This window comes from Simochromis diagramma, unplaced genomic scaffold (genome assembly GCF_900408965.1).
Source record: "Simochromis diagramma unplaced genomic scaffold, fSimDia1.1 OVJJ01000618.1, whole genome shotgun sequence".
Classification (NCBI taxonomy): domain Eukaryota; kingdom Metazoa; phylum Chordata; class Actinopteri; order Cichliformes; family Cichlidae; genus Simochromis; species Simochromis diagramma.
In genome coordinates this window covers 510,126-534,944 of record NW_024387423.1, presented here as the reverse complement: position 1 = coordinate 534,944, position 24,819 = coordinate 510,126, and the positions used below count along the sequence as shown (strand labels likewise).

At 39.9% G+C, this 24,819-nt stretch overlaps 1 protein-coding gene across 4 annotated transcripts in view; it reads left to right on the top strand.

Moving 5' to 3' along the window:
* gask1a (golgi associated kinase 1A) overlaps nucleotides 1-24,819 on the top strand; it is an 80,613-nt gene that overhangs the window by 18,029 nt on the left and 37,765 nt on the right. For 2 of the 4 annotated variants that reach the window (XM_040013044.1, XM_040013047.1), the window contains exons 2-3: nucleotides 18,024-19,133; nucleotides 21,037-21,474. In XM_040013044.1, coding sequence (XP_039868978.1) covers nucleotides 18,024-19,133; nucleotides 21,037-21,474 — 1,548 coding nt within the window. Of the gene's footprint in view, nucleotides 1-18,023; nucleotides 19,134-21,036; nucleotides 21,475-22,936; nucleotides 24,665-24,819 lie in introns of those variants that run through there. The other 2 variants (XM_040013048.1, XM_040013046.1) reach the window with 2 other exon arrangements.

Sequence of the window (24,819 nt, the reverse complement as noted above, 5' to 3'; positions counted from 1 at the left end):
ACCTATGAAGAGGATGAAGAGGGGAAAGGTGGTTGGTCCAGATGACATACATGTAGAGGTATGGAGATGTCTAGGAGAGAAAGCAGTGGACTTTTTAACCACATTGGTTTAACACAGTCTCTGAGAGTGAGAGGATGTCTGAGGAATGAAGAAGACGTGTACTTGAACCAATTTTCATGAACAAGGGTGATGTGCAGAGCTGTAGTAACTACAGAGGGATAAAGATGATGAGTCATACCATGAAAATATGGGAAGGAGTTGTTGAAGTGAGGCCAAGACTAGAGGTGTGAGCAGCTTCATGCCATGAAAGAGAACTCCAGATGAAATGTTTGCTTTGAGAGTGTTGATGGAGAAGTGTAGAGAATACAGAAAGAGTTTTGGATCCAGATACAGTCTAATCCAGACAGGCTCTAAAGAGGTAATGAGTATATCGCAGGGGCAGCTCAGAGTGAGTGGTTTGGCGAGGCAAGGCTGAGATGGTTTGGACATCTGCAGAGGAGGGAGCATGGATACATGGATACATGTAAAGGATAACGGATATTGAAGATGGAGCTGCCAGGCAGGAGGAAAAGAGGAAGACAGTAGAGAAGATTCATGCATATAGTGAAGGAAGATATGCGGAGGGTTGGTGTGACGGGACAGGGTGAGGTGGAGGCAGATGATCTGCTGTGGCAGGCCTCATAGGGAGCTACTGGAAGAACACTAAGCGTTTGAAACAGGTTTTTAATGTTGTATTACGTATTTTTCAGTCATGTAATATAATGTGAATTTACTGTTATGTTGAGAAATTAAAGCCATCTCCAGCTACAACATTTAAATGTTTTATGCATTAATTAATCGACATTTATGATTATTATATATTATAATATGTAAAACTAGAAGTGGGAATCACCAGAGACCCAGTGATACCATATTATCATGATAATTAACTCACAATATAGACATTAGTGTGATTTCAAACATTTAGTGATATGGTATTTGTGTTTTATTATAATAATATTGTGAATAATGCCACCAAACGTAAGCTTTGTCTGTTTTAGGCATTTAACTTGATTTGAGAAATTATTGGTCGCTTGCTCTCACCTAGCCATCACCACGGACCATAAATGTTATCTAAACTTTACAAACTGAACTCTTTGTGTTACGATCTAGTTCACATTAACTGAATGCAGACGTGTGAACTGTAGTATTAAGATAATGAGCTGTTTTAGTCACATAGGACTCTATAGCCCATGATGTTCATACGTTGTACAGTTAATTCCTCATAACCCCTCATCATACTTCATTTTCCACAGCATGTAACAAAAGTCCTGGTTTTCCACAACACTGCATCAGTGGAGGTCTTTGCACATGAAGTGGGTGATGGTTTGTGCTTTTTTTTTTTTCTTAGCTCACTTTGAATTGGAACAGTTTGTTTTAAGCTAGCTTTGCCATCATTGGCTGACTACATTTAAGGACACTCCTTGCAAATCACATATGTCACATTCATCTTTTTCATCTCATCCTTATTAACAAATCAAAAATAATTCCATACATTTGAATTTAACACAGATGGGTCTTTTATGATTTCATTCTCTGATGCCTCTGTCTTTGTTTTACTTAGTTCCTCCCGCATGGTGATCGTCACTTTTGCTAACACAACATTTCATTTGTTAATGTGAAATAATAACATGGAAAAAATGACCACCTGACCACAGGTCTCCACCTTTTACTCTGTATTTGTCTGATCTGTTTACAAATAACTATGACTGTCGCTCCCAGGCCACAATCACTTGACCTGCATGCAAATAGCCAAGTTTGCAATTTCCTGGAAATGTTTGAATGAAGCTTTATGCTATATGGCTTATGTCTGACAGGCGTTTGACAGAATACGGTGACTTTAAGAAAACTGAGGCCAGTCGTTTTAAGTATTTCATGTCTGAAAAGAGGAAAACGGATTTTCAGTAGATTGATATGTTGTTTCATCAGCCATCCCATTAACTTTGAAAAGTGTAGAGTAGAGATTTGGGGGTTTATTACTTCACAGATGGAAAATATCGAAGCAGTTTTATGGAGTCAACCTTACACAAATATCCACTATAGAAACATTTATTTTTAGTGTCTATGTGTGTTTCTGTGTGTGTAAATCTTTTCTAAAACCATATTTGAAAATAGACACTCTCTTTAAGACCAAATAATGGGGGTGGATACCCGTCATAGGTGATGTTATACTTCATAAAAATGATATGGAGTGGACCTGGCACCTGATTTAAAGTGCTGTTCTTGGGCTCTTGCCTGTTTTGCTTGGCTGATAGTCTAACCTTGGTAATTACTTTATAAAAATAAACTTTTTGAAAATGTAACCCTGTCCTCCAGACGTTGCTCTTCATTAGAAACAGCTAACCATCCTTTAAAAAGGCAAAAGGATTTTCCAGGATGATTAAATACACTTCAGATTTCACCGTTTGTCAATTGGATCCAACGCCTGCTTTCCGGAAGAAAAAGTTGCTGACAGGAGAGCAGGATAGAACAGTACTCATATTTCAAACTACAGGAAAAGCAGGGGTTAGTTTTCTTCTCGAAAGAGGATCTCTGTGGGAATATTTAGATTTATGCTTATTCAAAGGCCTGAACTGAAGTGCGTTATTCACTGTGCTCTAGCTTCGGAAAGATATGGGAGCACATGCAGGGTGGAGTTCATACTTTATGAACGCACAAATGCATTTTCTTGTGCACGTGTGTAGCTGCCTTCATGGATTAGTTCCTGCTGTGTGAACATTCATCCCTCTGACTGTGTGCGCTCATATCAAGATACCAAAAACATCGGTTTGCATTACATCAGCAATTCCATAGCCCACTGATGTATCCAATGCCTCAGGCTTGTGTGCCCTTGAGCTGAGGTGTTACATATACCAATATTATTGCTTACTTCCATTTCTGTGCACTGTATGTCATATTGATACCATTTCTTTCTGTGCTATATACTACCATTTCTAAAGTATCATTTTGAGCCCTACTGTTGTGGGCGAACTGTGGAATTCATTATGCTGTATTGTGCATCACTGGATAGGATGGTGCAACAAAATCCCAGCTCTATGCCAAAGACTCAGCACAAGGCAAGCTGATGACTTGAGCTGACTAAAACTGTGTCTCTGGCCCAATGACCAGTCTAGTTGGAGATGCAGTGTTACAGACTGGAGTAGCTGTTTCTGACTGACTGGTAGTTGCATCAAGTAGAGCTTTTTCACCTTACTGTGCGTTGCTTGGCTTCACACTACTCTTTGTTCAGCTTTGATGCTACAGGGATGGACCTATCAAACTATTTCCAGCTCTAAGATGATATTGATACCTTTGGGTGGGGCAGAAATAATTATTAATATTAATAATATTATTGCAATATTTTGCATTGTATTGATACAGGGACATCAAGTAGCAACATTCTAATAAAATACGCAGGGAATTCTGTGAAAAAGCAAGCTCATGCCCCAGCATCCTGAGATAAAGTTAACTGAGCAAACTTACATTAAATCGGCTTAACTGAAAAACCAACCAATGCTGGGCACACTGAGCTTGGCAAAGCTACCTCTGAATTCAGAGCAAGCTAATGGCTCTGTAAAAGGAGTAAAAATAGGACAGCAACCATCTAGCATCTACTAAAAAAAAAAAAATCAATGGCGACTGCATTTAATTTTTTCCACCTTCTGTGACCAATTGCAACTTTCAGTGCGTTTCAGTGTCCATAGTTGAGGTTGCACACTCACAGCCACTTTTGACTGTGAGGCAATTGCACAGATTGTCCAATAAGACAGCTACATTCTGACTTGGACTGACTATAATCACTCTGCATGACATTTCCAACTTGACCCCAGTCAAGCAGACTGACTCCATCATTTTGAAACATTTATGGCAGGGTTTAGTATTGGTATGCTTGATAATTGAATTGGCAAATTTTAGCTCTGATGACATTATTTGCGACTGAATAAATGTGATAAACACACATGTTAAATGTTATTGAAATTCTCTGTGTAAGTGCAGCCACAGTAGAAAAAATGTTTTTATCCTCTGTTTCAAAAATGAAATTGAAAATAACCAATATTTAAAAGAAAATAATCTGAACTCTTTCTCCCTCATCTCCTCTTTCTATAGTTGCTTTGTTCCCATTATTGTCTGAGTAGAAAAATACACTGATATCAGGCTGTAATCTCAAAAGTCATTTATTTTTCATCTTTCATGTGTTGTCATCATCCTCAGACTCAGATGCATCAGAAAGTGAAGCGAGCAGTTGTTGAATGCATTCTGTGCCTTGGTACATCACTTTGCTTTTGTTGCGTTGCTTTTGCATTTCTTTCATCTTCCTGCCATCCTTTCTCACACGCTCTTCCTTATTCATGTGCATGTCAGAGAAAAAGAGGATCTGACCACTTTCATTAAGGTCTGCTGTCGACAGCTGAAACACACACACACACACACACACACACACACACACACACTTCATCTCTTCTATAGAATTCCTCAGATGCGCTTTTGTCCTCCTTTTCTTCTCTTTGCTTTTTTGCACCTTTCCTTTTCGGTTGTTCGGCTGTCATTTTTCGGTTGTTTTCGACTCAGTAAATGACTGTGGGGTTTTCCTCTAAACAAAAACAGCAGACTGGACATGCTAAAAACATTCAAAGTCTCAGCTGGTTTTAAACTACACGGCATGCTGTTCTTCATCACCACTTGGGCAGGGTTTTTATATGAGATGTCCCGAGTCAGTCATAAGTTGAAATCAACACTTATCCAGCCATATTTTAATGGATCATTATTGAATAAAGTAAAGCTGAGCCAAATCCAATTCTTTTCTCTGTAAGATCTACAATCTGAACTGCTTTTTATCATTAGAGTCTAAGGTCATACAGTAGTACAGCAGCACAGCAGTACAGGAGCACAGGTAGAGGCCAGCAGCCTTCTCTGTGGTATTGCATGTTGTAGGCTAATTTAACCCTACCTACCTACCTTACCAGTAACACAATAAGACATTCCCAGTTAAATAAAGGTTAATTATTCAAATTATAACGTTTCTTTTCATTTATTTATTGTCATTCATTTTATTCATTAATTCGTTATCATTTATCTCATCCATTTAAAAAAAGCTAGTACTCGTAGCTTTAATTCTCCCAACCTGCACAGAATTGAAAACTGTGTTTCTTCTAAAAATATCTAATGTTAAATCTAATGGTCTTAGGGCGTTCTTGGACCACTGTCCACTCACCTTGTTTGGCGAAGTCAGAGTAGCTATGTAGGTGAGAGCTTGGTTAATGATTTGGGCTTCCGTGATTAGTGATCATCAGTCGAACAAGGTAAACTGTGTCCCAACATAGGTTATGATACTGCTTACATTTTTTAAATTAACTTCTTTTAAATCCTGTTTTAGTTCTCCTGACTCATTGAGGCTGTTTGTATTTTTGCAGAGGTAATCAACACTAACTTTGAGGTAACATTTGTGTTTTGTGAGCCAAAATACAAAATTCTTTGATGCTTCGTCCAAGTCAGGTATGAGTTTAGTCATGGATTTATTCAGGCAACCGTTTGGAAAGGATGACACAAAGTTCAAAACCAGCTACAGATAGAATGAGAATTGTTAAACAATGTTTGGCAACACCTTAGAATTTGTCAGCAGACAGCAAAGTTGAAGAACCCTGACTGCTGTGACTGAACGCATACTGAATTAAGCTTTGAAATGGCTAGTGATAAATGCTTCATGCCATGCAGGTCTCTGTTTTTGATTGTTGGTGAATTGAGGCTGTTTCATGTCTTTCGTAGCAGAGCTCACTCAGGGTTTCTAATATCCTATCTGTGAAACTAAACTTAGGTATTTTATAAATTAATTTTATCCTCACTGTTTATCCTGCAGCAGCAACCTGTACAGATAATCGTGTTCTTGTTGGGAATCAGCCAGTGATGTGTATTTGCTTGTAAAGGTGAACTCTTTGTAAGAGCATTGCACAAATTTAATTGGCCTCTGAACGCACATCCAATTAATTTAACAATGTCACTGATATTAAAGGATACCAGTCCAAACCGGGTGTTATGAAGTGGCAAGCTGTATCTTTTGTGTTGACGCTTGGCTGTTAGTTAGTTGCTGTTGCACATAAACACGCGCGGTATATCTGTGTCTCTGAAGATTTGATGTCTCTCTGATTGAATTAATCCAGATTGAATTAACTCGTTATCTTTTTTTAGTCTCTCCATCCACTTTGATCCAGACGGAGAGTTATTCTTTGCTTGTGTGTGTGTGTGTGTGTGTTTGTGTGTGTGTGTGTTTATGAGGGGATGATGTGTGTATTCGTGTGTGTTTTCATTTTATTTTATTTTTTTCTTTCTTATAATTGAAGCTGGCACAGACAGAGACCTTCTGACCTCATAAATTTCAAACATAATTCCAGCTTTGATAGCTCTATTAAACCAATCTCAGCTGCTGGCTCATTCAAACTCTCTAAAGCCCTGATGCCAGCTTCTTATCATTCATACGCTGTTAAACCTTCTTTTCCCGTTAGTATCACTTCATTATACAACAACATCATAGAGTTGCTTCTTTCTGTACTTCTCTATATAAATGTTTAATTGCTAGACTATAACACTAATGATTAATGAAGACTTCAGCTCTGTTGTACATTTAAATCAAAGTGCACTCAGCTTTACTTAATTCCACACTCCGTTTGACCTTGAAGCACCACATTTGGAATAAAACAGCTCAACAGAATGGAATGAAGATAGTAGCAGTAAAAAATTTCAAGTACTCATGCAGCTTAAACAGCTGGGATAGCAATTATCAAATAACTTGGATGTATATTGGTAGATATGTTTTATAGATGTTGACTTTTATTCTTTTTTGGTTTTTTAGATATATATATATATAAAAATTGTGCTTTGTATCTCTCCCGACCTTTGATCCCACCTTACTCTGCAGGGACTGAAATGCCATTTGTTCAAGACATGAAATCTTTGAGGATGAATCCTTATACCTCCTTATACCTCTTTTTCGCCATGGTGTTGCCGTTTGTAGTTCAAAGTCAAGAGCTTAATAACTAATAATAAAGTCCCCAATGAGGTTATCAGAGCCTTAGTTAATTACGGCCTCGAGCCACATTTACTTTCCCTAATTTGTAGCATTTGTAATTTTTGATCTTGATTTCCGTCAGTTATTTTATACTAGTGCTAGCCAAACGGTCAATCAAACAGGACTAGCATTGGTTGCCTTGCTTTGTTTACTACAGAGGGCTGCAGTCACCTGTAGTTTGCACAGTTATGTGCTTTTGTGTGCAAACCGATTCACTTTTGGATCCGTTTGCAGCAACCCTCATTGGTTCATTTGACTGCATGACTAACTTAACAGTCAACTCCAAACGGTTTTTTGTTTTTCATTTTTCACTTAATTTTTCAGGTTCAGGTTCAGCAGTGATTCTAATTCTAATGTAATAGAGTTTTAAGTTAATTCTAAATCTGTCCCTTTTTACTGTGAAGCACTCGTTTTATCTGTTTCATAATAAGCACAACCATTGCCTTCACAGCATTGCTGTGTTTCCCCTTCTTAAAAGCTGAAGCTAGGAGCTGTTTGGTGCAGTCTGAGTAAAAATGAATGAAAGAGAGCCTAGCCCAGACTCACAAGGTGAGCGTGTGAAAGGATTATGAACAGTTTGTGCTTTTGACTCTTGACTTTGAGACTTTGTTGCTTGCCCCAAGGTACTGTGCTAGTCTGCTGTTGCTGGGGGGGCTCTCTTCGTCCCTGTCTGCAGAAATCTTGCAGTGAAGGCAGGCTTGTGCATGACTGACTTAGCAGCCAACTCCAAACTGTTTTTTGTATTTTTCATTTGAATAATATTTTAAGTTTAAGAAAATCCTCTGTGAAGAATAAATAAACTAGTAACTGAATGATGTAACTGAAAGAGTTCCATTAAAACTGTGATACTGATCAAACATGTGGACGGTAACACAAGAGGACCTTCCTGCCTTATGTATGATTTGACTGGTGTATGTCCAGTAAGGTGGTCATTTCTGGCTAATTTTTCCCTTTTATAGCACTAAGTCCAAATATACCCCTCCTCACCCTCATTAGGTGTAACAGAAGTGTACTGAGTCTACCCTTCTGTTAGTAAATCACAAAGTGTATTTGTTTTGAGCCATGTCACACTAACTACAGCACAGATGGTTAGCTAATGCTCTTCCAACCTGATGGCCAGTTTCCGTTTGTTAATGTGAGGACATCCATCTGGTATGTTAGAGGTTACCCGTAATTGCACTGTTCTGCTGACTTTGTCTCACAGTTAAACACACTTTTGGAAACAGCACATCCACTTCTGCCAGCACACTGCTCTGTCAAGACTTTTATTCTGTTGTGTCTTGCCCTGTCTCTTTAAACACACTGATAAAAGGTGCCATAGAGAAGATGGTGAAATGAGACAGGTTTCTGGGTCCAGACATTCTCACCTCCTTTCTTCTCCATTCTCTCCTGAGGCTGGCTGGCTGCAGCACCTGTTGCGTGTCTTGACCTAATGCTGCATACCTCGCCATCAGATTTGAGCAGGAAGAGAAGAAAAGAAGTGATATTAAAAAGAAAAGAAAGGGGAAATGAGCCAGGAGCTGTCAGATAGTGGCACACCTGGCCTGTCAGAGCAGGTAGGAGGTATACATACAGTGGGGCAAAAAAGTATTTAGTCAGCCACCGATTGTGCAAGTTCCCCCACCTAAAATGATGACAGAGGTCAGTAATTTGCACCAGAGGTACACTTCAACTGTGAGAGACAGAATGTGAAAAAAAAATCCATGAATCCACATGGTAGGATTTGTAAAGAATTTATTCGTAAATCAGGGTGGAAAATAAGTATTTGGTCAATAACAAAAATACAACTCAATACTTTGTAACATAACCTTTGTTGGCAATAACAGAGGTCAAACGTTTACTATAGGTCTTTACCAGGTTTGCACACACAGTAGCTGGTATTTTGGCCCATTCCTCCATGCAGATCTTCTCGAGAGCAGTGATGTTTTGGGCTGTCGCCGAGCAACACGGACTTTCAACTCCCGCCACAGATTTTCTATGGGGTTGAGGTCTGGAGACTGGCTAGGCCACTCCAGGACTTTCAAATGCTTCTTACAGAGCCACTCCTTTGTTGCCCGGGCGGTGTGTTTTGGATCATTGTCATGTTGGAAGACCCAGCCTCGTTTCATCTTCAAAGTTCTCACTGATGGAAGGAGGTTTTGGCTCAAAATCTCACGATACATGGCCCCATTCATTCTGTCCTTAACACGGATCAGTCGTCCTGTCCCCTTGGCAGAAAAACAGCCCCATAGCATGATGTTTCCACCCCCATGCTTCACAGTAGGTATGGTGTTCTTGGGATGCAACTCAGTATTCATCTTCCTCCAAACACGACAAGTTGAGTTTATACCAAAAAGTTCTACTTTGGTTTCATCTGACCACATGACATTCTCCCAATCCTCTGCTGTATCATCCATGTGCTCTCTGGCAAACTTCAGACGGGCCTGGACATGCACTGGCTTCAGCAGCGGAACACGTCTGGCACTGCGGGATTTGATTCCCTGCCGTTGTAGTGTGTTACTGATGGTGACCTTTGTTACTTTGGTCCCAGCTCTCTGCAGGTCATTCACCAGGTCCCCCCGTGTGGTTCTGGGATCTTTGCTCACCGTTCTCATGATCATTTTGACCCCACTGGGATGAGATCTTGCGTGGAGCCCCAGATCGAGGGAGATTATCAGTGGTCTTGTATGTCTTCCATTTTCTGATGATTGCTCCCACAGTTGATTTTTTCACACCAAGCTGCTTGCCTATTGTAGATTCACTCTTCCCAGTCTGGTGCAGGTCTACAATACTTTTCCTGGTGTCCTTCGAAAGCTCTTTGGTCTTGGCCATGGCGGCGTTTGGAGTCTGACTGTTTGAGGCTGTGGACAGGTGTCTTTTATACAGATGATGAGTTCAAACAGGTGCCATTCATACAGGTAACGAGTGGGGGACAGAAAAGCTTCTTACAGAAGACGTTACAGGTCTGTGAGAGCCAGAGATTTTCCATGTTTGAGGTGACCAAATACTTATTTTCCACCCTAATTTACGAATAAATTCTTTACAAATCCTACCATGTGAATTCATGGATTTTTTTTTCACATTCTGTCTCTCACAGTTGAAGTGTACCTCTGGTGCAAATTACTGACCTCTGTCATCATTTTAAGTGGGGGAACTTGCACAATCGGTGGCTGACTAAATACTTTTTTGCCCCACTGTACATGTGGAGGGTTAGATATGAAGCTGCCAGATATTAAATAAACAACATATCATCTTTTAGTCACAAATCTACTTAGAGGGGACTAATTATTCATCATCATCATCATCATCATCATCATCATCAACAACAACAACTTTGCCACAGTCTTTATTCCTGGACTTTACTAGACCAGCTTTTCATGATTAAGACTTCAAAATGATTCATCTTCTTAGTTCATCCTTTGTAATAAGCTTTTTTGAGTTTCCTTTCCCGTCCCCAGTTAAAATCTCATTGGCTGCCTCTCACAAACACAAAGTTTGAACATCAGGTTTTATAGGTTTTCTGTGCTCAGTGCCTGAGATGACCATAACAGTGACGTCCTCTCTGTATAACATCACATAGAGCCAAGAACAAAAATAGCTGTCTGAAACAGAGTTTTAGGAGAAGTCCAAATCCTGAGCTTTTGGCTCACAGGGATTACTTGGACTTTATTTGAAACTCTGGCCATGTTTCATATGAACATCCACCAGTGTTGCAGGATATAACAGAAATATCAAAAGCATAATATGTCCACTAAACCATGATATCATTCTACATCTGCAAACACACATGCAGATGCAGAACACTTTGTAGTGCTTTAATACAGATGACTCCAGTTTACATTAGCGATAAACTCTTAGCAGATAAGAGAGATGAAACATGATGAATTCGCTGTTCTCTAAATTCCCCCCTTTGTGCGTTGTGCTAAAAGATGACTCCCTTTGTATTGCTGTCCTCTAGTAGGTGAAAACCACAAAATTATTTAGTTTCATTTGGATATATTGCAGACAGGTTGATAGGATTGGGCAGTAGGGGTGGGCCATATTATACCTTTCACGGTAATTCCGGTACAATGTTAGGCAATGATAAGAAAATGAAATATCGCAACAGAATATGGGTAAAATGCGCATGCGCAGTACCTTTCGTACACACATCTCAGAAAAAGCATGGCAGCGACAGAGAAAAGGGCGAAAGCGGATCGTTGAATGAAACAGATGAACCAGAACTGGTTTGTAAAAATTGTGCAACTTCAGTGGTGTGAAGTGGTTTGGTTTTCATCCGTCAGATACCCACCAAAGCACAATTTTTTGTAGAACAAGCAAGCAGGCCGTCGTAGTGAAGGGAGGAAACACCGCAAGCCTATTTCATCATTTGAAGCAGAAGCACTTGTTGGAGTACAACAAAGCTGCTAAAGCATGTGAAAAGGCGTCCGCTTCAACTAACGAGGTGGTGAAACCAAAGAAGCGGACTCAACAAACAATCGGCGTACTTTAAATAGCTGCACGCCTTATGACAAAAGCAGCAAATGCTGGGGGGAACTAACTAATGAACTAAACTAATATAAATAGCTGCTTGGTTTTTTTTGCACTAACAAAGTTGTGGAGTTGTAAAGCATTTTGTCTTGCGTCAATTATAGCGTCAGTCATATCGTTTCGCAAATCTTCAAATATATATCGTGATAAATATTTTTGGCCATATTGCCCTGCCCTATTGGGCAGCATATCTTCATTATATCATCTGAACGTTTTATTGATGCTTGCAGGCAACTGCATTTATAAATGTAAATAAATAAAGGGCCAGTCTTTTCCAATGACCGACTTTCAGTGATGACACAATGATATGAAATGATAATCTATTGACACAAGGTGCCACAGCAGTATTGCAGTGCAATAGTAATGACACAGCATAAGTCAACTATATGGACAAAAGCAGTGCAGGCAGTTTTTTGCATGCAAGTATAATATATCTGCTTAACACTTAATTTGAAGTGAAGTGAACTAAACTTGTATCTCATTTCAGGAGCTTCACAAATATCGTCACTCAAAAATATTTTAATTGGATGGAAATCAGTCATTTTCATCCACTGTTTACTTTTCCTGTTCTAAGAAGTGCATTTACGAGAATAGCTAGCAATGCTTGTTAGAGTCATTTCTTTACATCTGTGCCGCACATCACCAGAGGCTAGCATCTCCTCCCTCATAGCCTGGTTTGACTTGACAGGGTGTCGAACATGTTTGTTGTTTCCATATTTTGAAAGGGTCTATTCTTTATCAGATGATGTTGAAGTTTTGAAAAACAAAAGCCTGAGCCGATAGCAGCATACCTAAGGAATGGTTCAGGGTAATTTAAAACGTCATCACAAAGGAAAATTTGAAGTTTCCTCATTAGACTGAAATATCTCTAAACTGCTTTCACTGCTTCCCACCATGCTTTAATGCATTAAATCCACGTTGCACGCTGCTTTGTGCCTGCACCTGGTGACCTGTTTTGAATCTACGGGAGCTATGCGTACCTGAACTCTGGTAACCGTGGACACCGGTTTCATTTCATTTGTAGTGGAGAGAGAAACTGCTGGCCCTAGGGCTGCTGTCAAAGCAGCGGAGGAAGAAGACTGGAGCCAGACAAAGAGGCAGGACTGCAGACACAAATAACCTGTCAGAGAAAAAAGAAAACTGGGAAGATAACAAGTGTAAAATATCTTTAGCTTGGCAGTAATAGTGTCATTTTTCTCTTTGAAAGCACAAACAAAACGCTACATTGAGTTAGACTCTATAACCTCAGGTCTTTAGGGGTTTGTGATTCTTATCGCGGCAGAAAAGGCTTACATACGCATGTGAGTGTGTGTGTGCGCGGCTTCTCACCACTCTGTATATTTATTCATTGTGTTTTTCCAGTTCTTTCTTTCAAAGTATTTATTCTGTGGGTCAAAGTGCATGACAGCACAGTCAAAAGTACAGCCAACCACATCACGTGACTCATGCAGTGAGTTTTCCCTCCCCTCTCATTCTAAACATTTAAAAAGTCTGGCTCTGTGCATCTTTGGATACTATAGAGAGGTGCTAAAGGCAACAGCACACTCCACTGTTGGCATATTCACATCAAGCTATGCTAAGCTGCACACGAATGGACACTAATTAGCAAATCTCAGCCAAAGTAACTGCTAACGCAGAGGAGTGTGTGTGTGTGTGTTGTGTGGGGCTGTAGTATTGCATATGGAATGCTATCACCTTGTGTCTTCAATGCAAGGTCATAATTTGAGCTATAATTTGAAACACAAAGTTTAAAGTCACTGCAGATCCAGGTTGATTGTATTAAATAAGAATCCTGTAAACTGTTAGCAGTTAAAAATTTGTCTTGATGGTGGCAGTGTCGTGTGAGTCTTACAGTGGCTAAAATGAAACTCAATGATAAAGACATTTTTCAGCTTGACCTGCCACAATAACAGGATGGCACTTGTGACTACTATACTGCTTTTCCTTGGTGGGGGCGTTGTCACTGATGAGTTAATGCAGGCTGTTGGTGGGATATTTCATTGGACTACAATGAAAACACATTAGAAATTATTATTATTAGGAAACACTATGTGCATAAGAAGAAAGTGCAATTTTAAACTGACCAAAATGTATTGTGTTTGTATTATGTGTGAAGTGCATTAAAAGATTAGTAATGGCTTACTTGACTAGAAACAGTAAGAGTATTTTCACTTAGTGGCACACTCACTGCAAATGATTATCTCTCTCAGTTCCCGGTTTGGTTTTTTATAGTCTGAAGTCTACTGTCGGTATCACACTGAGCACTTTTTCACAGACTTAATTTCTCAAAGCAGCAGGCAACTTTTTTCTGTGAAAAAGCTTCAAACGGCCACTGTACAGTACACTACCTGCTCAGCACAGCAGACAGGCTGAAGAATTAGGAAGGAAAAAGAGCCACATACTTTCTTCAGTAGCGGAAGAAGACCAAGGTGGAACTAAATTAAAAATCAATGTTGAACTTGAATAAAGTTCATTTATATAGTACTATAAAGGTATCATGTTAGATTTAATAGTTCAGTATTATAATCAAATTCAGTCATTAGCTGAAAAACTGACTTTGTGCAGTTTAGCTTCATAAATTGTATACAGGAGTGGGGATGGGAACTGGGAACGTCACTTATTAATTTGATTCTCAATGGATTGTCACTGGCTCTCTAAGCAGCACATCAATGACGACACGGCATGTAATAAATCTGCATGAATGTAATGTCTAATGTTGGGAGTATTTCACCTATTTGTTGTGGTCAGTGTTGGGGTTGTTACTCAAAAAACGAATGTATTACACAGAACACTTTCCTAAAAAATTATGTCGTACTTTACTGAAACCTGAAACACACTGTCTCTTAATTACCATTTGACAATATAAACCGATAGGCTACAGTTACACACATCATTACAAATCCTTATCCTAATGAGGACGCGTGTGATCTTTCTCTTTAGTATTTAGGGTAAGAACACAAAGCCGACAGCACAAATCAAAGATGAAAACGAGCACAAAGAGACTTTTACAGTAAAGTGATTTTACTTAAGAAAAATGTACAGTTAGAAACAGTGGTTGCTTTGGTTACCTGTTTAAGTTCAGGGTCCGGTTGCTGCTGGGGTCAGCAGACACTCAGTTTTATCATCACTCTGTGTAGGTGCTTGCAAAGAGTTGTTGTAGCAGCAGAATGCAGTTGTCTTCTGGATGCACTCTCGTCTTTTGACCAAAAAAAAGTTTTGTTTGTTAGCAGGTTAACGGCCACAGTTGTGAAGGTATGTTCACATTTGATGTGATGGTAGATACCAGTGATAGGTTGAACTAAGATGAAAATCCGGCCAAGGTCCCACCAAATTTGAAACTCAATAAAAACTTTATCCATCCATTCATTCGCTTCTGCTTATCCTTTTTCACGGTCGCGCGGGGTTGGAGTCCTCCCAGCTGTCTTAGAGCGAGTGGCCGGGTACACTGTGACAGGCCGCCAGTCTGTCGCAGGACAAACATATAGACACAGACAACCATTTGCACTCACAACCATTTAGAGTTTCCAATTAACATATCCCTACCAACTGCATGCCTTTGGACAGTGGGGATAGGTTAAAAACTATATATTACCCATAATATTTTATTGATCATCTTCAAACTTAAAAATAGACTAGGCCTCGAGGGACATACCTAGGTACCTAGGTTGGCTAAACATTTGACCTTGACCTTCATTGGTACTGCCCTAAGGTCAAAGTTGACCTTGAAAAGAATTTCAAGAAACCATATTGAGTAACGTATTAAAGTGCTGTGCAATCTGTCACCCGACAACATCACAATGATGCCATAAAGAGTCGCAAAATCACAGACTACATGAATATATCTTAAAATCTCAAGTTTTTACAGCTTATAGACGCCAAAGATTTCAACCAGTTCTGTGTAAGTTAAAAATAATATAATGCACCATCTTGGTATGTCATACATCTGTATTGTGTATTTAAAAACATCATAGAACATCGGAGTTGAATGAATTTGAACATTTCAGATAAGCTATTTCTGTATTACTTGAGAATTTGTATTAATAGTTAAAATATTATGATTGTGAATTTCTTAATATTTTTTGATATTTTTAAGCTATCTAATAATTGACCAACCAGTTAAAGATTAAAGTGTTTGTGGGACTGCGCTCTGCTGAGAAGGTGATTGGCTGCAGACTCCCATCTCTGCAGGACCTGTACACCTCCAGGACACTGGGGCGTGCAGCTCGGATCTCAGCTGACCCTTCTCACCCTGGACACAGTCTGTTTGACCTGCTCCCCTCAGGCAGGAGGCTCCGGTCCATTCGCACCAGAACCTCTCGCCATAAGAACAGTTTCTTCCCCTCTGCTGTTAGACTCATGAACAATAACCATATGACTGTTCCCACCACTAACACATGACCCTACGCTGTGTTCACTGCATCATTCCATGTTTGGCACTGATCACCACCTGCACTCATGTATATATCTATCTACTTAGCACTTTTAATTCTTATTCTTATTTTTATTTATTTATTTATTTTTCATGTCTATTTAAGCGTAATTTATGACAGTATGTTTGCACTGAAGCACCGCAGCAATTTCCTAATGTTGTAAACCTGCTCAACATTTGGCAATAAAACCCTTTCTGATTCTGATTCTGATTCTGACTGCAAATAGCAGTAGCATCTGATTGGTTAAATAAACATTTCAGATAATAAATGGATAGATAAAGGATTAATATGATGCGTGGCTAATGACCAAATACAATATAGCTTTAAGGAGTTTATCTGCATTATTGACTTGGAGTAACTATTTAAACCTCTTTACAATGAAGGTTAAGGTGAGTTTTCAGTCAGAGCAGTCCTGCTCGAAAGTGTCTGAGGCAGGCGAGCTGCAGATTTGCTGTGAAATCCAATCCATTAGCGTGAAATATAAAAAGGCATTAAGAGGTCAGTAAACGCTGCCAGTCTGCTCAGTAATGATCTCATTTATTTAAAGTAATTCAGCAGAGTCTCACACTAATGATTCAGTGACATTCAATTTCTCCATGTAGCACATTTGATCAATTCTGGACTGAATGTGTGGCTACTATAATATACTGTAGTCTCTTTAACACTGTTAACTACAGCATTAAAAATTGTCTTTGAGCGGTAGATGAATATATCTATATAAGTCTGACACTCCAAGTCTCACACTGGTACTGTTGGGTAGTTTGTACAGGCTCTGTCAGCACAGGCAGCCTGATTCAGGCCGTCCAGTCCAGGAGAAGAATAATGGAACCCTTTCACAGGTGGAGGAATCTGGGCATGTTGTTAAGAGGCTTTGAGATGAGGAAGAGATCTCAAGGGTCTGAAACATTCCTTCACCTGAATGCAGAAAAAAATGAAGGTGATGCAAAGGGAGGGAGCGAGCGAGAGAGCAGGCAGGGACAGAGCAGTTATCTGGGTCAACCTGGCAGCATTCACATATGGCTTTACTTACAGGTGGGGGGAAAGTGTGGTATTCAGATGGAGCTGTGTGGTTCATCCAGCAGTTGCAGGAAGTTTTGCTGATGAGAAAAGTGCTGTATGCGTCCTCTGCCACTTAGCTTCTTAATATTTCCACTGGTAGGCCACCCTGTCTGCAGAGGAGCTACCATCCTGTTCTCAAACAATTTTATTTCGAGTTTCAGCTCAGATCTGTCAAATAAAACAAATGCTGCTACAGAGACTTCTTGCAACACAACCCCTTGAAAAATTGGACGATAAATCATTGGAAGGGCCAATTCCAGCTCTATTATTTGAATGTCAGCGTCATGGAGTTATAGTTTTGCTGTTTAAAAGCAAATAGAAGGAGTGCAGTCTACAGTAAATAAAGGGCTAGCACCTCTGCGACAAAATCACTTTGACAGAGCCTTCAGCAAGAACACCACGAGTCGTACTGGGGCAGTGAGAGCACATTGTGAGGAATACGGCTTTTCCATCCTTGCTGGGCACAGGCAACGGGCATGCCACAGCTGTATTGGTCTCAGCTGGATAGGTCCAATGCAATTGTAAGCTACTGGAAAAATGCAGCCGCCTGACACGAGCTTTATATTCTTTATATTCTGCTCCTCACACATTCATGTTTGTGCAGCATGCACAGGACGTTTCAGTGCTGATGGCTCTGTGCTACAAAATTCCAGATTATTCCTCTCACGTAAACTGATGACTCAGAGGTCACTATTCTGATCTCATGCAACCGACCCGAGCTGTGTGCCCACATCAGATTGTTTTTCAGCTTTCCCTTGTAGAGTTTGTTTTCCACATGCCAGGAGAAAGACCCCGCAGGAGCACTGAGCACTCCAGTCTGTTTATTGCAGATGCTATCTTTGATTTTTATGTTCCCTCTCCATTATAATCATTGGTCTCTCACTCTCCCTCTAACTTCTGTTTCTTTTTTATCTGTTTTTGTGTTTGGTTTTGTTTTTTAACCACAGGCCTGGCGAGTGTGGTCCAAACTCTGGTGTGGTCACAAATGGATCCTACTTCTTACCCCTCTTTTCCTTCTCTTCCTCATGATCTTTGTGATGACAGTCACTCTGCCACTCCCTTCACCACCCGCTCACATCGCCTGGAGGTCGTCCCGGGCCCTGAGTTCTACGGGGGAGTTCAGGTCCAGGAACAGGATTGTGGAGACCCTTCCAGCTGCTGGCTTCCAGCAGCCACTCACTCACATGTACAGCAGGAGCTTGAGAAGCAGCAGTAGAAGAGGGACATCTAAACATTCTGTGCCACTTAAACCTTTCGGGGACGCTGCTGGCAATGACAAAAACAGCATCAAAGAGAGACGTCGCGCTGACATACAAAGAAATAAACACAAAAGCAAAGGCATTGCCTCCAAGAGAAAAGAGCTGGCAGGCGCCAGCCAGCCAGCCAGTCATCACCGTCCCCATCCAGAGTTTATAGACAACAACATGCTGCCAAAGCACAGAATTAAACCAAGCAACCACAGTGCTGTGGCAACGCAAGCTACACAAACATACATTTATCTTGAAAAGAGTGCTTCAGCAGATCCCATAGAAAGTGAGACAGGAGCTGCAGATAGACAGGCAGCCAAATTTTGGTTTAGACACACAAACAGGAATGCAGACAAACAGATACATGGCAGCCATACAAGTGCAAAGATAGCACAACAACACCTGGGTTTAAAAAAACACAAACAACCAACAAAACACAATCTGAAATCAGACAATGTGCAGGCTGTTAAAAAGCCCGCTGGATATTTCATAAAACACTGTAATCTCTCTGAGGATCCCTCAGATGCAAAAAAGATCCCGGGATCACTGGCCAACAGAAAGGCTTTGTCCAAACCAGAGGTCGCTGTGATGGAAGATGACATCGACTGGTGTCAAAGCTTTACAGAGCAGGACTTCCCAGACAGCGACCGCAGAAGGATCAGGGCCGACTTGCACCGCCTTCCCTGGTTCAGCAGGGAAGACATCCAGAAGATGGAGTTCCTCGCTAAGGGCGAGGTGGTTAGCAAGACCAGGATGCCGGGACACGGACAGGTGCTCCAAGTGGCACTGGATGCTCCAGCAGACCAGCAGGTGTGTTGTATTGCTGACTGTAATTTTAAGTTGAAAACACTTCTCAATGTTAAAAAGCTGTTTCCTACTTTTTCAATCACATAATGCAGACGCCTCACAGACTGACACAGATGAGGTGAAAGCAGGTGAAAGAGCGCTGCTCTGATATGACCATAACAAGCCAAAGGTGTAATTTGGCAATGTAAGCTGAATACTGCTTGAGATTGTCAGCCCGTATTGTGTTGGCCTTGAATATTGTGCCATCCTTGTCACACTTCCTGAGACACACAGGGTCAGTGGTGACGGCATGCCTGGGTGACAGGATGAGATGCTGAATTCTGCAAAAACCAACAGTGAATGCATCTTAGCACTGTGCATGTGTAATCGAAGCCGGATACTGTGTGAGGCATGTTATTCTGCACCAAAGAGCAGCTATTCTTCTCTAGAACTATTTAAAACAGCACTCCTGCTGCTGCACTTCATTCTCTGAACACACACACTGTGGTATATTTTGACTCAGTCTCACAGTCGCAGTCATCTCACTGGAAAAACTCATTATTGCACCAAATGTGGATGAATTGGTTAGACTTTATAATCCTATTACTGCATAAAATGTTTGTAATATAGTTACGCACTATGAAGCATTAGTAATCAGTTAGTAAATACTTATTTGAAGAGCATTCCTTCTTATTTTGTACTTTCTAAACATGGTTTATTTTGAATTAATAAGCTCATATATAATGGAAATAATGCCAGCACTGTTATACTTATAAATGATGGATTAACTGTAAAATATTACAGTAAGTACTACAAGTTATTTATTTATTTATTTAATGGTTTGTGCTGTCATTTAGAAAGTCCATGTAAGTGATACAAAAAGTATTTTGCTCATTCATGCAAAAAAATATGATAAAGACATGAATTCATTTTTTGTGTGGTGAAAGCGGTTTTATAAATACTTATTTCATATTTTAATTCAGTTGATTACTAGTTGTTAGTTTAGTATTTTGTGTGACTGCCTCAGCCTTACAAAGCAGAAAGTATAAATAAAACTGAAAGGTCAGCAGGACGCTGCCTTCACAACAGAAAAGAAACAGAAGCATAACGTGACAGAGAACACATGCAAACAGAATACTGAAATATGTGCCAGACCACAGTCTGAGTTTGTAGAGGATTTAAGACATGCTGAGCAATCAAACATAATAACATTATCACAAAACAATAGAGAATATTTCACAAAGCTTCACAAACAAGTGTAGATACCATAAATTGTCCACCATATTAAACAGTTATATTCAAGTCTAGCGTGTTAATAAAGCCTTCACAAATTTATGTTGAGTATTACTCAAAGCTGCCCATCTGTACTCGGGGGAAACTACCTGTCTCAGGGTTGCTTGTTTTATACCCAGTCGTGTTATTGACTTGTCAGTTTTGTCAGTTTAATTCCAGAATGAAAGTGTTGGAATAACATATTGTTGTTTCAGTCTTTTCATGGGATTTGTGGCCAAAACCAAAAGTCTAGAGTAACAGCAGTTTCATCCATTAAGCTGGATTGTCATGCAGTGACAGTGTGACACAACTAAGAGCTGATGGTTGTGCTCACAAGTCAAGCGGGTTTTTGAGTCTGATAATGGATTCCTGCTGTTTATGGAAAAGGAGAGAAAATATATTACATTTGAAAGAATTCAACAATATTATTATGTATACTCTAGCTCCACCTTTGGCACATTTATATATGAAAGATGTTAAAAGGTCCCATCCTTTAATTACTGGATAAAAAGCCATAATCTGCTAGTTGAATAAATATTCAGTTTGTCGTAAATGAAGTCCTTACAATTAAATATACATGGCTATAGGATCATAATGGGTGCATGGTCTTAGAGTAAAGTGAACAGCATTATCTAACTGTATTCATCCATCACAGAAGCCATCCGTGATGAAAAACTCACATCAGCACGGAGAAGGACGTGGACGTTCAACTACCCACAGTGAGCGCTGTCAGCAGGGCTGCTGCGCCCTGGTCAAGCGCACTGATGACTGGATTGAAGTGTTCGCCTTCCACCTGGACAGAGTGCTGGGACTCAACAGAAGTCTCCCCGCAGTTCTGAGGACCTTTCATAGCCACGTGCTGCCCAACAGGTACATTAATGGCACCCCCAGACCTGCAGTGTGGTGGGACCCAGATATTCACCACCTTTCTGATGAAGACAATGACCAGAACTCAATACAGCTCAGCTGGGTTCACTACCAGAAACTGCTAAAAGCTCGCTGTGGGAGTGAAACAGACCTGAGGTCAGCCCCCTGCGTGGGAGTGCAGCACTCAGAGTGGGGAAGGCTAGCTCTTTTTGACTTCCTGCTGCAGGTAAGAGAAGTGATTTTGTCCATTTTCCTGTGGCTTCCTACTGTAGTAATATTAAACTGTCTATATACATCTCCAAAAGTTGATTCTGTTCATCTGGACGTAGCGTTTTGTGGGAGAAACGTTTCGTCACTCATCCAAGTGACTTCTTCAGTCTCAGCTGACTGCAGGGAGGAACGCTGGTTTGAGCGCGGAGTATAGGAGGCCATTTACGTGAAAAGGGAAAGACCATCTCTGAATCGAGGAGGGGGCCTAAGGGTACATCTTTCGCCATCTTACAATTCTGTGAATGCAGCCATTCCCCAACTCTCTGTGAATGGTACTCATGGTCTTTGATCAGTGGTCTTTGATCAGTGGTCTTTGATCAGTGGGTTTTGGTCAGTGGTTGTTGATCAATGGTTATGAGAATTTGCATAATTACAATTAAGGAACTGACCTCCCAGCCCATTGTTCCTTCAGTGGGCTGGTTTCAGTCATAATGTAAATGTACTGTTTATAAGATTTGGGGAAACCTGCAGTCAGCTGAGACTGAAGAAGTCACTTGGATGAGTGACGAAACGTTTCTCCCACAAAACGCTACGTCCAGATGAACAGAATCAACTTTTGGAGATTTACTTTCCTGGATGATTGAGAATGCATCGAGATGTGTATATACAGTTCAGCAGGACAATTTCTTTAGATCAAAAAAGCTGACATGCACTATTAAAGTTATCCAGAAGACACAGGACAATGAATGGAATTTGCTACTACTACTGATGATAATAATAATAATAATAATAATAATAATAGTAATAATGATGACATGATGACAATGAGTGAAAGGCACGTTTTTTAAAAGCATCAACCTACCCACAATCCCAGAAAAAAACAGCTAGGTCATGTGACCCTCACCTTGTGGGTTGTAGTGTAGTAACTTCCCAAGCTAGTTAACATTGATACAACCTAAATTTCATTACGTGCTAGCTAGCTAAATTGCTAACTAGACAATAAGTTAATAGAGTTCATCACAGACACTCAGATCTTGACTTTTCTGTTTATCAGTTTGTTAAAAGTTTTATTTTTTTAAACAACCAAAACACTCCAGTGTCAATGTCTGCTTTGGATTCTCCGCTCTCTTGAAGGTTACCAGTGTCAGGCTGACCTGCTGTTGGTCAGCTGCTTTATTTAGGCATGCATTTCAGACCTAAATACAGTTGAATCCAAGTTTTAAATTACTTGCATGCACAAGTCAAATGTTATTTTATGAGATCAGTCATGAGCTATTTTACATTATATAGAGGAGGCTGAGTGATGCCTTTCAGCTTTAAAACTTGGAACATCTTGTATCTTGTATGTAGACAAACATGGGCTTTTTGATTGGCATTAACATCGAAACATTAAATCTGGCTAATATTCATACATGAATATAGCATGAAATGTCTTATTCCTTGTACAACATTGAAAAGCCAACATTTGTTTCAACCAGGTTCCAACACTGAGGGTCAGTCATGTGCAGCCTGGGTTTCCTCCCCTTTTTAAAGCTCTCCCAGTCATGGTTCTGACATTGATTTCTGCTTTGCTGGATAAAAGCAATAAAAAGACCTGTTGTTGTTATTACTCTGACATTTGCTTCACAAGTTACACAAAGCACATAGTTGTATAAGCATGTGCTTTCATTGGCTCGTGGATTGGGAAAAAAAGACACTTAGGGAGTGAGAATGATGAATGTCTGCTCTCAGACACAAAAACCCACACTGGCCAAACTGTTACATTTAGGAGGTAATTTAAGATGCAGCGTTATGTGTAAGAAGCCATCTGGTCACACCTTGTAACTAACGCAAAGCTGTTTGTAGTAATGTTCCCACCAAGAAGAAAGTCGCCTAAACATTTTTCCTAAGAGGATTACAAGCCACAGATCACTTGTAAAGTATAAAGCTGAAGTGGTGATGTACTAGAATAATATAATGTCATGTTATGGGTAACTTTAATCTGAAACACCTGGTTCATGCTGAGCGACAGTTGGATTTAATGAGCTTTTATAATAAATGTTTCATGTACACAGTGTACAAAACTAATCTCTGCACACTTTATGCCTGTGGGAAAAAAAAGGTTTCCACTGGACAGAAAATTATACCGTGTGAAGACTATTATATATTCAACAAGTATAATTTGTAGCATTTTTTTGGATTAAAAGCTTATTATTGCCAATATGAACTCTTACCCGACTTATACATGACATAGCAGATACAACAGAGGAGCATAGCGGTACAGGGCAGTCTGCTGTATGTCTGATTGCACTTAAGTTGATGGCTGTGCCATTTCTAATGTTTTTCTTAACCAGACAATCTTCAAGGAGATAAATAATCTGGAAAAACTTATCATTGTGACTGCACTGAATTTGAATTTTATTCTTTCTAACTTCATTCATTTAATCAAAGTGACACCCAAGCATATTATGGGCTATTATAAAGTCCACTGATGTGGTCATTTCGTGTTTATTGTATTTCTGGCTGTTCATCAAATTCCCAGTTTTATGCAGTTTTCCTGGTAATCACATTCATCCTGCATAGAGATTTTCTCATCAGTACAATTGTAGCCCAGGAGTCCAGTGGAGGGGGTGTAATGTGGGGCTGTCAACTTTAGCTATAATATGTACTGCCATCACTATAAGTATTGGTTTATGTATTCCAGTGATACTGCGAGCTAATATGTACTTTCACTGTAAGTGATGTCCAGCCATCTGTGATCGGGATGATCTTTCCCTACAAATATTTTTTCTAATTTTGTCTGTAGTGGTATATTAAATAACTCTGTGTGTGGCTACAAATGTAATATGTGGGTTAAAGTTCATAAATGAAATCTTTAAACCTGTTGTTACTAGGTCTCAAATCTTTTCAGTGTCAGTTTGGCTGCAGTAGCAACTGCTGAAGCTGGTAAGCTCCTTGGATGAGAAGAGGGAGGCAAAAAGAGTTAATTGTAGTTGGCCTGAGCTGCAGTTCCTGTCAGACTTTAGCTTGCCTAATGAGCCAAGTGCACTGTCATGTTGTTTTTTGTCAGCCACACTTAGGAGAATTAATGCAGTTATAAAAAAAGATTACATTGCAGATTACGGTGTGAAATTTTAAACCAGTGGTATTTTTTTCTGTTTGTTCACATTTTAACCCTCTCGAGGCAGGCGTTGCCGATTTGCAGCAGTTAAAAACTAACAACCTGATTACCCCACATACATATTCTATGAGTTTTTTTTTTACTCAGAAGTACCACTGCAGGACTTGGTTGTGCATTAGCAACAAAAAGTTTCATTTGAGCCTGAGAGGGTTAAAGATAGATGAACAAAAAGTGCTACAGACGTGCTGCTAGACTGATTTA